Here is a 13,859-nt window from a genome sequence, read left to right as displayed (position 1 = left end):
AATATTTTAAGGAGATTCCCCCCATTTTTACTTATGCCGCCGCTTTAAACCCAACGTTAAATGTTGGTGGGGTTGAAACACTAATTGAACAAATTGCGTTTGCTTTTAATCTAACCGATGATGAACCCAACTTTGTCCAAAACCAAATAAATTATTTTAACAAATGTTTTCGAGACATGTTTGCAATTTATTTAACTAAATACGGATCAAGTAGTGTAATACACGATCAAATGAGAATGAATGCGGAATCATCTAGTAGACGTCCAAGTAACATAAATTTGAATCTTTTTAACACTCTTGTAAATTCCCAATCCAAACGATCACGTACTACCACCCCAAGTAGCGAGTTGGGAAATTACATGTCATGCGATTTTCTATCAAAATGACATTTGAAGAGTTTGAAAGTTTAGATATTTTGGCTTGGTGGAAAGAAAAGGAAGCACAATTTCCGATTCTAGCCGCCATGGCCCGTGATTTACTAACCGTCCAAGCTTCTACGGTAGCTTCGGAATCCGCTTTTTCTGTTAGTGGCAGGGTTATATCGCAACGGAGATCAAGACTAAGTCCCGAGTCGGTGGAAGTATGCATTTGTTTAAAGGATTATTTGGATGGAGCGGCTCGTAAGCAACATATCACCACCCTATAAGATGCAATTGATACCGATTTGGAAGCAAACTTACACATTGAAGAAGTCGAACTTGGAATATCCCCTCCAAACGAAGAAGGCGAAGATGATGAAGAAGAGATGGCAATGTAGTTTATTTTATAACTTTATTTCAATTATCGCAAACTTTGTTTCAATTATCGAACTTGAAATTTTTAAGTATTTGAATTTATCGAACTTGGAAGTTTTTAAGTATTTGAATTTATCAAACTTGGAAGTATTTAAGTATTTCAATTATGTTGAGTTAATTAAGTATTTCAATTAAGTATTTGAATTTATCGAACTTGAGGTTTGATGCTTTCTCTTTGATTCTCTCTTGATTCTAGTTGCTTGATGTTTATTGTCTTTGATCAATGGCTTCTAAGCTTGCTTAAATACACCTTGAATCACTTCTGAACGTTAGTGATAATTAATGAAGATAATATAACCGTTTAAGTGTGAAAACATTTAATAAAAATGCTTGGAGCGTGGGGGAATCGATACCCTCTCATAGGGAATCGGTTTCCTCTCATAGGGAATCGGTTCCCTAAGTGTAAAATTCAAATATTTCGACCGTTGAATAGGGGGGAATTGGTACCCCCTATGGGGGAATCGGTTCCCTCCGAGCATTCTGGAAATCTCGAAGCCAAACCATTCAGTGAGGAATCGGTACCCCCTTGGGGGGGAATCGATTCCCTATGAGCAATCTGGAATATTAAAATCGGTTTTTTTATAACCGGTTTTTTAAAAAAACCGGTTTTTTTAAAACCGAAACCGGTTACACCGGTTAGGATATCCGGCCCCCCAAACCGGTTAAAAACCGAACCAGTTATTTTATAAACCGGTTTTTTTTCTATGAGAAAAAACCGGATCAGATAAAAACCGATCCGGATCGGATTGAAATCCGACAAATGTTCATCTCTAATCATGACAATCAGGTGGCATTCAAAACCCTGCAGCTAAAATGGATGAAGGGGCATTTCTGAAGAATCATTCATTTAGTTGTGCCAATCAGAAAAACTCTAATAATCAACAAATGTTCAAACATCACAATCTCGATGTAAACTTCGAGAGGAAATTGTGCTCATGAAAACAAAATAATTGAAAGATTTGGTGTAGGTATACAGTTCAATACAAGACAACTACTCGAACGATTATTGAAATATATATTAGATTGGGACCATTTACAACGCTCCATCTTCATCTCCATCAACCGGAAAAATCGGATCAGACTCGATTTTCTTTTTCTTTAATACTCTATGGTTTATACATGACAGCAGTGGTAGAAAAATGTACAAATCTCGGGGCAGAACGATACCTGAAAAACATTAGACATCTATTCCCGCTATCCGTCGACATCACTGCCTCTTTGTTAAAACCTTCACCACACCTTTAATAATCTTTCCGAACCACATCAAGTTCATGATAGCTAACACATATGGCACCCCGAAAACCAACATATAGCCAAAGGCATGCATCTTGATTACCTATTTGAGCCAATCAAGTCGGTAAGAACGGATTCATAGCAAATACTTATAACAGACAAATCGGTTGCACCAGAATCGTTTGAAAGATTGTGCGTGGAGATTAGACAACACATTTGACGGACGATGAATATCGGGATGAAAGGGAAATTGACAAAAAAGAAGAGCATGGAGGCAAAAGTACCTGTGTATAATGCAAGTATACATGGTAGAACATGTAACCGAATAGCAGAACTCTTGCAATCTACAATTTATAATTTACTTCAGTTTCTACGAATTGCGGAACATATCCATTTTACGATGGAAAAAAATAAATCGTTGAGCTCACCAGCCAAGCCAAAAAGATGACAACACCATTGATGATATATGCAGTGGACCTCTTCATACCAGCCGTGTCAAGATACCTTCCTCAAAGAAACAGGAGATGGTTTAATTTAATATCCGAACTTCGACAAACAGAATCTCACTAATTGAACTTACCATCTTATGTTAATCTCCGGAGTTGTCACCTCAGATATAAGAACCATGTATGTATAAAGCTGCGCTTCTCCAGTAAACATTGAATATGCCACTGCAATTCCCGAAAGCGTGTGATGGATAACCTGCAATCAAATGTTAATATCTTATTTGTCATCATCACTTAGCACTGCATATACTACACAAACATAAGTCCTTTTAAGCATGAAGCCCCTGATAATTTGGTGTCTGCTTCACTTTAAGTTGTTACCGGATGTATAAATACTCGACTCCATTCAATTAATGAATCAACAGGGTTTGTCTAAGTGGAATGGTTTGAGGAAACAACCGAGTTTTTAAATATGCAATTTGGAAGGATGTTGAAGGCGTCCCTCGAATATTTATGGACGCTATAAAATGTAAGTCAGAATGCTATCCACATAGAGAATACACTTACATATTCTATTCCACCTAAAGAGGGATATAGCCATAAAATCATTCCAAGATCCGAAAGGAAGTATCCAACAGAAACCTGTAAGATGATAATAACAACTATTTTAGGAAGTTCTCGGATTAGCACCAGAAGCGGCACTCGATTTTATCCAGGAAAGTCAACAAAGAAGCTGAGAAATTAGAGCCAGTTGCCACTCGGTAAACATTTGCTAATCACTTTCACGCAAAAGCTGAAATGATAAAAGAAAATTTCTTCTTCGGAGAAACTATAAGCTATATAAATCCTAATGAATGAGCTGAAAGCCAGCAGCATCATAAGCATTATGCCACGTTTAATAAGAAGCTAACATGTATCCTTGTTCACAGTCGAAATTTTATACAGAACGGATAAATTGTTCACGAGATAATCGGATGAACCTCTTAAAGACCACATAAGAAGGCTAACACTCACCCCTAATCCAAAAGTAGAAAGTGGCGAGCTTCGGAAGACGAGAAGACCAGCAAGTTCATCAGAAAAGAGTTTCGACCCGAAAACGAGGTACAACGACAAAGCAGAAATAAAAACAGCATGAACTGTAGAGATGCCACTGCCAAAAATACGTTAACGAGCAATGAGATAACAAACATTGTAACAGAAGCATAAATATAAGGAGAAACTAGATGATGCACTACACTAACCGATTGTTCCACTCTAATCGTTGAATTTTGGTAAGACCACCGTAAGTCTTGCAGTAAGAACGGCTGATTAACTGAGTAAGATCATAGGCCTGAGGAACGAGGAGAAGCATGTACAATAAGGAAACCAAGGCCTGAGATTCCAATATGTAAATGCCTTCATCCGAGCTTCATAATAAAAGGTCAAGTCTACAAGGAAACATATTTATTAGCGCAAAAACTCGATATACCGCTTTGCAAGCAAGAATACCGCCCAGGATGGAAGTGTATGGAATGTAGGTATCAGCAAATAAGTAGTTCTTAACCAGCAGCTGAGCCTGGTTTTGGTAAGACTTCATAGCCATCACCGTCTGTTTAGGCACTTCTCTCGACTTCTCTCATATTGGAATCTCGAAATCACATTTGCAACATGAGTACCTTCTCTAAGTCTCCTCACTCATTCAACCATGGATTCCATGACACAAACAATAAGGTTGTCAGAGACGAGAAAAATTAGATATTCGGGAGGTTTTTCTACATAGATACCAATTTTCCCTATTACAATAAATATATAGGTACAATTTTTTTTCTATATGACAACAACTTCAAATCAAGCAAGCTAAAGCAAACAAGAAACAACCAAATTCTGAAAGTTTAATTAAAATGAACAAAGCAAATACTAACGGTAAGATTCAGATCAAACAAACATTTCCATTTCAGGTGAGCAAATCCAAATAAGCTATGAGAAAACACTGAAATATGAAGTAATCCATTTGGAGAACACCTAGATAATAATGGAATCCAAAGCAACATAAAGCAATTAAAAATAAACACGATACAAGCAAAGTAGCTGAGACATCTGATAAATGTGCTTACCCTAAGCAAGGATTACTTATTTGAAGAACCAACGATGAAATTTAAACAAAATGCAGTGGGTATTCAAAGGATAAAAAACAAATCTTTGAAAGAGAAACATATAACAGAGACCAGAAAAAAAGGGGTTTTCCAGGGCTAATCAGTGTTTAAGACCCAGAAAAAAGAAAACTTTAAAACCCAGAGCTAAAGAGAAGAAATGGGAACTTGACAAAATGGCAGATCAATGCAGAAGTGAAGAACAACCCATGAAAGAATAAGGCTCAAAACAAAAGCACAAGGTTGAAAAAACAGGAAAGGAGTGAAAGCAAATCATTGGTGCACCAAAAGAAGTAAAAAGAAAAGTAGCAGTGGCACCAACCGTGAGATTTAATCAATGTAGGAAGAGTATTTTCGAATCTCCAACAAACTCAATAATAACCAAAATAATAGAAGGATATATATATAAAAACTAAGCAAAGCTGCAAAAGGAGATGAAGAAGAGGGATGTATCGGTAGATATACTTGAGAGGTGATGGGTCATGGGATTATTGGCTGATGAAATGTTTGGTTTGTCAACTTATTTGGTTGGTTTTTGGGCACTTGCAGTGTGGTAGAGTTTGCCATTGCAATCTTATCCCTTGCAAGATCCCGGGGGGGGGGGGGGATGTGTGACACTTTGTCTTTCTGGGTTTTGTTTATATGATGGAATTTTTTGAATTTTAACTCTTCATAAATTTTGTATCCTCTCTTTTTGGTTGAATCAAAAGCTCAAAGTGATGAATTTTCATTTTATTGTTATTTGTTTCTAACCATGTTGGATTGGAAACTCTTTGACATGGCAAATGTGTGATTGCTGCTTTGCACCATTGTTGACTTCTTGTTGCTTGTTACTCTTTCTTAGATCCACAATTTTCTTGTTTTGCGAGTGTTGAGTGTTTAAAAAAAATGAATAAATTATTTAAGAAGCATTGAATTTAAAGGGAAATCTTATAATATAGAACTGTGATCTGGAAATGAGTTCCATGAGGTAATGACAAATTAACAATCATTATATTTTAATATCTATTTTAAATCAAAGAACACGTCGAATTGTGTGTTTGTTCGTCAATAGAATAACAAAGGGTTTAAAGTTGTATGTTTCTCCAAGTTGTTACGTTTTCTATGTATACGGTGATAGATCCAGAAATATTTTTAAGATTAGGTATACAACTGTTAACAATATAAAATTTTTAAGTATAAATAAAATTTCAAGTTGAATATTGTCAATAAACTAAATAATTGATAAAAAAAAACTTAAATTTCAGGATGAATACTATCAATAAAATAAATAATTAATATAAAAAAAATTAAATTTTAGGGTGGACACGTATCCACTCTCACTAAGCTGTTGCTCCGCTAACAATTAAATTTGGTTTGAGTAAATGAGATGGATGGATTCTGCCCAAATGCATGGTTTGAAGAAAGAAATATCTTAATCAATGAATTGAATAAGATTAAATGAAGTTGTATCTAACCACCCATTTTCATTCTTTATCTTTCCTACCATAGTGATGTTACCGATGCGTGAGGATCGGAATCGGATATGCTTCCAAACCCGGAGTTGAAAACACATCAACGAAGATGCCGAGTCAATACGATCGTCATCCAAAGTGCAGCAAATGAAGAAAAGGTTGTTAAAGGGAATGAATCATAGTTGAAAATTTTCTATTATCATAGATCTCTGTCACCAATGAACATAAAATTCCTATTGGTAAAGTTAATATGTATAACACTTTTGCACCAGGGGGGATTGATTATGGAACAAGCTTTTTCCGGAGACGAAAGGAATAATTATACGTTTTACTCGCAAGAAATCCTTACCGATTAATATTTCGTTATAATTTCTTGTACTTATAGGGGCCACCGTCTCTTAAAGACGATGACGACAACGATGAAGACAAACCGTTGCGGTTAAACTCAGCCTTGTCCTTGTTAAATGCCTTCTGGACGTCCTCTTTAAGCTCCTTGAAGCGTGTTCTCTCCATCTTTTGCTCTTCCGGGTGCTAGTCTCGAGGTAATACTGATCAGGAAGGTCATCCTCCATGAACTTATCGAGCACTTCCAAGCAATGAGGGAAATAGCGCCGACCCATATCCACTGCAAAACAACCAACATGATCGAATTAAGACATTACAAGCAAATTTTCATACGGAATCTCTGAATGTAAAACCGAAAAAATTTCAGATACTGAAAAGATAAATGGACCTAAATACGAGGATGTTCACCTGTTTTCATAAGGGCTTCCATCCTAGCAAGAAGTCGTTTCCTCTGCATAATGGGTGTCTCATTCAGATCAACCTGCCTTGAGTTCCCATTGAAACTTTTTGATGATCGACCATTAGCAAGCTCGGAGGTTGTCTCGGCATGTGCTATGTCGGTGGCAAGTTTTGCTTCACTCGGAAAAAGTAATCTCGCCAATGCCACTGCAATAGACAACATTAAGAGTTAGCCCTCGAAATATGAACCCATGATAGGAGCACTTGCAGAAAGGATGCAATTTGAAGTGCTAGTACATATTACAGCATTTAATTTTCATATTCACGAACGATTTTACTGGTGTTAATGATTTCAGATCCACAACAATCACAACCGATATGAAATGTCGTGAAACACAACATGATAAACCAATTGTGGAGGACAGAGAGCCACATGATATCCCCACAGAAAGTAATACCTCGTTCTGGTACAAAAATCTCATGTGCAGATCATCAGCCAACGTATGGAAGCGACAGCAGAAACATCCCGGCCATTGGATTTCGCCTCTTTCCTCTCGAGAACATCAATGCATATCCTGTCTTTATTTGTTTCCTTCCCTTGCTCTGTCTTCGCGTGATAATCCTTCAGTCTTGTCAACCTCAGGCAGATGTTAACAGCACTCCGTCCATCCAATGTCAATGTTGAAGCAAATGCCCCCTTAGCTAGAAGTGACATTATCACCGACGGTTCTTTACTCATCGCATCTAGGTGAAGAACCGTGTAACCGCGATAATTTCGCAGGTTAACATCGGCTAGACGCAGACCAAGAATCTCGGAAATAACCTTGGGGTCACAATATGCTGCAGCATAATGGAGGGCAGTCGCATCATCCAAAGTTATGCCAGACTCCGTTAAAAGTAGTTTAACAAGTTCGACATCGGAATCTAATGCTTTGTGTATTCTCTGGATTCTTTTCTCCCGCAAAGGATCGATCACTGCCTCGTTGCCTTCAGCATCTCTGCAACTTCATAAGGAAGCTCTTCCTCGATACAGATGCTATCAAGATCGGACCTAGCTACTCTATCAACACATTGAGAAACGAGTTGACTACATTGACAATGGAAAGCAACCACAAGGATTGGGATGATATCTTCTACAATCGCTTTCTCAACGAAATTAAGAAGACGTCGCTGCAAAATAAATACAAAAAACAAAAGAAGGGTCATTTTAGTTGAAGCTGGATTGATTTGAATACTTTTTTTCCTTATTTATTTATTTATTTATCTTTTATTTGAATTTAAAATAGAGATAATGTAAAAATTTAGCTAAATTTCCTTTTAATCTTAGTCATTGATTGTATTCAATATCACCCTTGGATATAGGGAGCTTCAACTATAAATAGAGGTTACTCCCACCTCATTTTTCACTTCATTTTTGAAGAATAAGGTTAAGTATTCTCTCAAATTCTCTGGTTCTTGTGTGTGAGGCATTTTCCTTTCGAATTTTTGTTTGCTTTCGCATTTCTTTTTAAGTCCTTTTACTTAGATTGTTCAGGTTGACTTAGGCGTTGCCTTCCGAAAAGCGTCTAAGGCCGCACGGTTCCGCTAGTTGAAATTCTAGAAAGGATAATTTATGTCAAATACCATTCATCTTTAAGCTCGGGCTCGAAAATGCCATCGATATTTTAATTTTGCCAATTTTAACACGGACGTTTATGTTTCACTGCAATTTTACCACTCCGCCGTTAATCCGTTAACGGGACGATGACATGACATCTTTTTTTCCGTGACGGTGATGACATGGCTCCCTCATCAAAATGACGTCGTTTTGTTAATGAAAAATATGTTTCTCATGAGATTTACCGTAGACCTTTAAAACCAAAATCTCAATACCCAACCACCAAACTAACTTAAGAACTTGGTATAACCTTAACAAAACTATTCATCACTACCACTATCACTCTCATTATCCAATATGAGACGTTTGATGCTAGTCATCCACTGCCTGTATCTGTTGGTACTATTCTCCCTCAACATCAGCAACCTGTTCAGATGCATAGATCTGGGTGGTCAATGGAAGATGCTACTTTTCTGGCTAATAGCTTTAAAGGTTTGACAACATTGGGTAATGGACATTTAACAACGAGTGAGGTGCAAGATAATTTAGGCTTTTCTCATCCTGCTACTCATTTGCTTGCTATCCAAGTCTGTCAGTGTTGGTTCTAATGGTACATACAGTCTGACAAAAATGTTGGGAATTGTGATGCCATCCAGAACTAATGCTATTGTGCCAAGTGTTGGTACTGGTGATGTCTTACCTGCTAGAACTATCTCAGCTTCATTAGTTGGGATGCAGAAGAATCCAGTTAGTCGTCCAGTTAGCCATCTTGGTCCGCCAACTGGGATTTAGCCCTGTTCCTCCAAAGCAACTGAATGAATCTGTTTCTTCCATAGGTTTGGAAAAAATTCCGATGGATTATTATAGCTGGTTGGATGGACATCAGTCGAGATCCTTGTTTAAAGGCTCTGGGCTCGAGAGTTCACTCTATAATTCATCTCATGCTAATCCCCAGAATGCCAATAACAAAAGCAATGGCGTGACTGGAACAATAAGCTTTCCTTTCCCTGGAAAGCAGGTTCCAGCAGTGCAGGTTCAAATCGAAAAGGAGAAAGGCTGGCAAGACTACAATACCCTTGAGTATCTGAAAATTCAGCATGAACAGAAATTGCATCTGTTGGTACTATTCTCCCTCAGCATGAAAATTCAAGCAATACCACTTATGAATTCTAGGTTGTGATGTTAAAGATAATGATTGAAAATTAGTAGTAGAATCGTTATGGATAGAGAAAGATAATGAGGGTGACGGTGGTAGTGAACATTTATAATAGTTTTGTTAAGATTATATCAAATTCTCAAGTTAGCTTGATTGTTGGGTATTTAGATTTGGATTCTAAAAGTATACGGTTCGAATTTCATGAAAAACATATTTTTTATCAAAAAAGCGACGTCGTTTTGAGCTTTTTAAGTATCAAAACGATCGTGCCAAAACGACGTCGTTTTGATAAGGGAGCCATGTCATCGCCGTCACGAAAAAAGATGTTATGTCATTATCCCGTTAACGGATTAATGGCGGAGTGGCAAAATTGCAGTGAAAACATAAACGTCCGTGTTAAAATTGACAAAATTAAAACGTTGATGACATTTTCGAGTCTGAGCTTAAAGATAGTGGTATTTGACATAAATTATCCTTCTAAAAACAGTGAATGAAGTCGTTTCGATGACACGAAGATGACGTAGTGAATTGTATCTTTGTTATGATGATGTCATAGGTGACATCATACACATGTGGAACCATTATTGGCTGCTATAGCCGGATTGTTACTTGCCAAATTGTTCATGGCCATACGAGCCGAGCTTTATAGAATATATTTTGATTTTGAATTTAATTTCATATAAATTTTATGTTAATTTTATACTTTGGTGTGCTCATCTCTCTTCTTATGCATTAAGTTCGATCTCACGCCCATTATTAGTTATCTAATTGAATAACTATCACTCAACTTATACCTATCTATGCTTTTTTAATGTAAAGAGGAAAGCAATAAGTTTAGACACGGTTGACTGTGGAAGAGCTGGGAACCTAACAAGAGTCCCCATGCTACACGAGTCATTCCATCAGCTATCTTGTTACACTCCCTCGAAACATGAACCAGGCGAACCCGCCATTGTCGTGTGAGCAACGCAACAATACGATGGTGTAGCGAAGAGCGGTGACACTCTCTCGGACCGTTGAGAAGCTGAACAATCTGTTTATTAACCAATTCAACGATTATCGAGCAGAAGTCAAGATCCTAGGCCAACAACAAACTCTTAAAAACACCCCATAGTTTCGACTCAAAAGCCGAACATCGCCCGATGAGTTTAGTGAACCCCGATATCCATGCTCCTTCACTATCCCTTAGCACACCACCACAGGTTGCCAAACCAGAATTAGGGTTACGTCCTCCATCAGAATTAACCTTCATCCAAACGGGGGAGGAGGCTGCCAAGCAACATTGCGATTCAGCGGGGCAGAGTCACCCTGAAACAAAGATCGGATCACCAGCGAATGGATGGCTTCAGACAAAAGATGAAAACTCTGAGCCAGAACCGATTTAGTACACAAAAGGTTTGATAAAAAATCATACTATTCTTGTGGATCCACAAAGACCAAACAATTGAACCAAAGAGCAAATCCCAATTAGTAGAAACGATCGGAAAATAAGCAGGTTGCGTAATGTTTTCCTCCACCCAACTATGGATGTCCATGCTAAAAAACATATCAATAAGTTCAGGTTTAACTACCGCTCTCCAGGTATCCCAAGCAATAATATAGTCACGTAAAATGTGTGAGGAAGACTCCACGCTATCTCCGCAAGAGCAGCTAAGATCATCAGACATATGACGACGGACCTGCTCGTCATTTGATAGCAGACTTCCCTGACAAAGAAGCCAAAAGAGAATACGGACAAGGGGGAGACCTCTATAATAGAGAATCAAATTAATATATTTAAACTGTACTTATCTCATTATCCTAAAATATAGGATATTCAATTCATATCTAAACAATATTGATATATTCTTATTATTCTTTAGTTATTAGTTTAGTATAGAAATCTTTCTGTTGTAACAAACTGATTCTCTGTAAGCTTATTTATATCTCCTAACATCAATGAAAAGATTATGCCATTATTCATTCACTCTTATTTTTCTATACTCTAAACATATTCCAAAGGTTTCCACCTTCATTATCAACCTGACCCAAGCATCGCACATACACACGTTTTTAATGGTAAACCGACACTGTACATTCCACATCCACCCCGAGTAATCAGCTACTCTATTCAGAGTGGGGGTAATAGAGAAAAGAGCATGGTATGGAAGTAAACTATTCAACAACAACAACAACAAAACCCTATTCCCATATACAATGGGGTAAGGGGGAGGTAGGGTAGTAGGTTGTCCCCTAACGCCAGGTTGAGAGCAGCTTCCGTGGAAGACCTTCGGCAGTAAAAAAAAAGAAAAGATAAAATACAATGCATGTTTAAATAAATAAATAAAATACGTATGTGAACAATCTTCATATGCAGTCCTCATATGCACGTCTGTAATGGGAAGTAATTCCTACAAATAAACCCCTGCGTAAAAATATCTGCATATAGACAGAAACGTAAGACCCGACCAAAATTATAAAGAGGAAACATGAAGAGCAGTATACACAGAATTCAACGATAGCAGGCTTCGAGAAGGGATAAAGTCAAATGGGTTAAAACCTAAAACTAAGGCAACACTACTCTGCTACCTTAGTTCTAGTACTTCATTAATTCCAATGACAGAAACGTATAAAAAGTATAAGTGATGAAATTACTACAAAGGCATTAAAAGAAGACAAAGATGATACATCCAATGGATGTGACTCGCCCTACTCGGCTACCCTGGTCTTAAGTCGCCATAATTTCCTATCAGAGGTCAAGTCATCAGTAAGGGCTAAATCATTCAAATCAGATCTCAAGCAGTCTTCCCATTTCCGCCTTGGTCGACCTCTCCTTCTGGTACCGTTGACTGAAATCGACTCTACCCTCCTAACCGCATCCGATGGTTGTCGTCTTTGGACATGCCCAAACCATCGTAGTCTTCCCTCCCTCAATTTTTCGGATACAGGCACCACCCCCAAGGACATCCTAATAGCAGAGTTTGGTGTCATGTCCCATAGAGTCCTACCACATACCCATGGAAGTAAACTATTCGATAAACCCAATTCCAATCACCTGAGAGGAGCACCATATCTTTAAGCTTGACACCTGAATACATTAACCCATTATGTGAGGAACAAATCTCAGCAAGGGGACCCGTATCAGACAGCCTACAGTCTAGCCAGAAATCAATTGCCTTACCGTTACCAACATGCCAGACTAAGCCCTCACGAACCTCGTCCCAAACTGCTTGGATTCCCTGCTAAATCCTAGAACAACCACGCTAGACACGGTAGAAGGGACCAAATATTGGACTTTATACTTGCTCCGAAGAACCTGAGCCCACAGTTGATGACACTGAGAATCAAGCGAAATCCAATATTTATAAGAAATGCTTCATTCTGAATATAGATTCGCTTGACACCTAATCCCCCAAAATCATTTGGTTTACAAACTTCTAACCACCGAACGAGATACACTCTTCGATCCTCACTCGAGTCTCCCATATAAAACCACATATGATAGCCTTAATTTCATTACATCTCTGTTTCAGCAGATAGCATGATTGCATTGCATATGACAGAAGGGCGGATATGGCTAATTTTTCCAGAACAATTCGTCCCGCCAAGGATAGAGACTTTGTCTTCCAACTGTAGAAAGTCAAATATGGGAGGAATATTTCGGTGCATTAATGCACCGAATATGCAATTGTCAAAAGGGCTGTAGAAATTGTTGATTTTTCAACAATGGTAGAACCTCAATTTTAGCCATTGTAATTTAGGATATTTTCAAATTAGTCCTTAAGCTTCAACTATAAATACCTAGCTCATTTAGCTTCAAAACCATCCCAAAGCATTCTAGTTTTCTTCCAATACTAGAGAATTTAGAGAGTTTCTTGAGAGTTATTTTCTCATTTTTATCAAAAGAGAATTATCATTGTTTTCTCCTTGGTAGATCGAGAGAAATTGTAATTCATATTTTCTCATAGTGAAATTCTTCTACTGTTGCCCGTGGTTTTTACCTTATATTATTTATGAGTTTTCCACGTAAATTTTGTGTCTCTTTTATCTTCATTTTTATTTTCTCAAATTATCAGTTGTGATTTTGCTCTATTCGATAGCCGTCTTCCGTAATAATTGGTATCAGAGTCAGATTTGAGTGTGTAATATCTGCTTATTGTCTTTGTGTTTACCACCAAAAGGTGGATCCTCCAACATAAGAAAGTAAGAAGGTATTACCCATTCTTTAAAAGTTCCATAGACTATTCACGATAGTGAAATAGTAGGAGCTATCCGTAATAGAAGCTATGGCAACGAAATTTGATATTGAAAAATTAAATGGGAGAAA

General features: G+C 37.6%; 1 protein-coding gene and 1 pseudogene across 3 annotated transcripts; both read right to left on the bottom strand.

The window, feature by feature from the left end:
• Positions 1-1,673: 1,673 nt before the first annotated feature.
• LOC120121212 (TLC domain-containing protein 4-like) lies at positions 1,674-5,154 on the bottom strand. Of its 3 annotated transcripts, none has more exons than XM_039140632.1 (9): positions 4,925-5,154; positions 3,909-4,184; positions 3,715-3,866; positions 3,488-3,623; positions 3,041-3,115; positions 2,608-2,729; positions 2,456-2,531; positions 2,312-2,371; positions 1,674-2,130 (listed from the first exon to the last, which is right to left on the bottom strand). In XM_039140632.1, the coding sequence occupies exons 2-9, from the start codon at positions 4,053-4,055 to the stop codon at positions 2,002-2,004; spliced, it is 897 nt and encodes a 298-aa protein (XP_038996563.1). In that variant the 5' UTR covers positions 4,056-4,184; positions 4,925-5,154; the 3' UTR covers positions 1,674-2,001. The 3 variants fall into 3 exon arrangements, with proteins under 3 accessions (XP_038996563.1, XP_038996562.1, XP_038996564.1); XM_039140631.1 differs by having other exon boundaries at positions 3,909-4,149; XM_039140633.1 differs by having other exon boundaries at positions 3,715-3,803; positions 3,942-4,149; positions 4,925-5,153.
• A 1,244-nt stretch (positions 5,155-6,398) lies between these two features.
• LOC120121246 lies at positions 6,399-8,006 on the bottom strand (annotated as a pseudogene).
• Between the last annotated feature and the right edge of the window lie 5,853 nt (positions 8,007-13,859).

Source organism: Hibiscus syriacus, unplaced genomic scaffold (assembly GCF_006381635.1).
Source record: "Hibiscus syriacus cultivar Baekdansim isolate YM2019G1 unplaced genomic scaffold, ASM638163v2 tig00110365_pilon, whole genome shotgun sequence".
Classification (NCBI taxonomy): Eukaryota; Viridiplantae; Streptophyta; class Magnoliopsida; order Malvales; family Malvaceae; genus Hibiscus; species Hibiscus syriacus.
The sequence above is the reverse complement of the archived record's forward strand: the minus strand, read 5'-3'. Positions and strand labels throughout refer to the sequence as shown.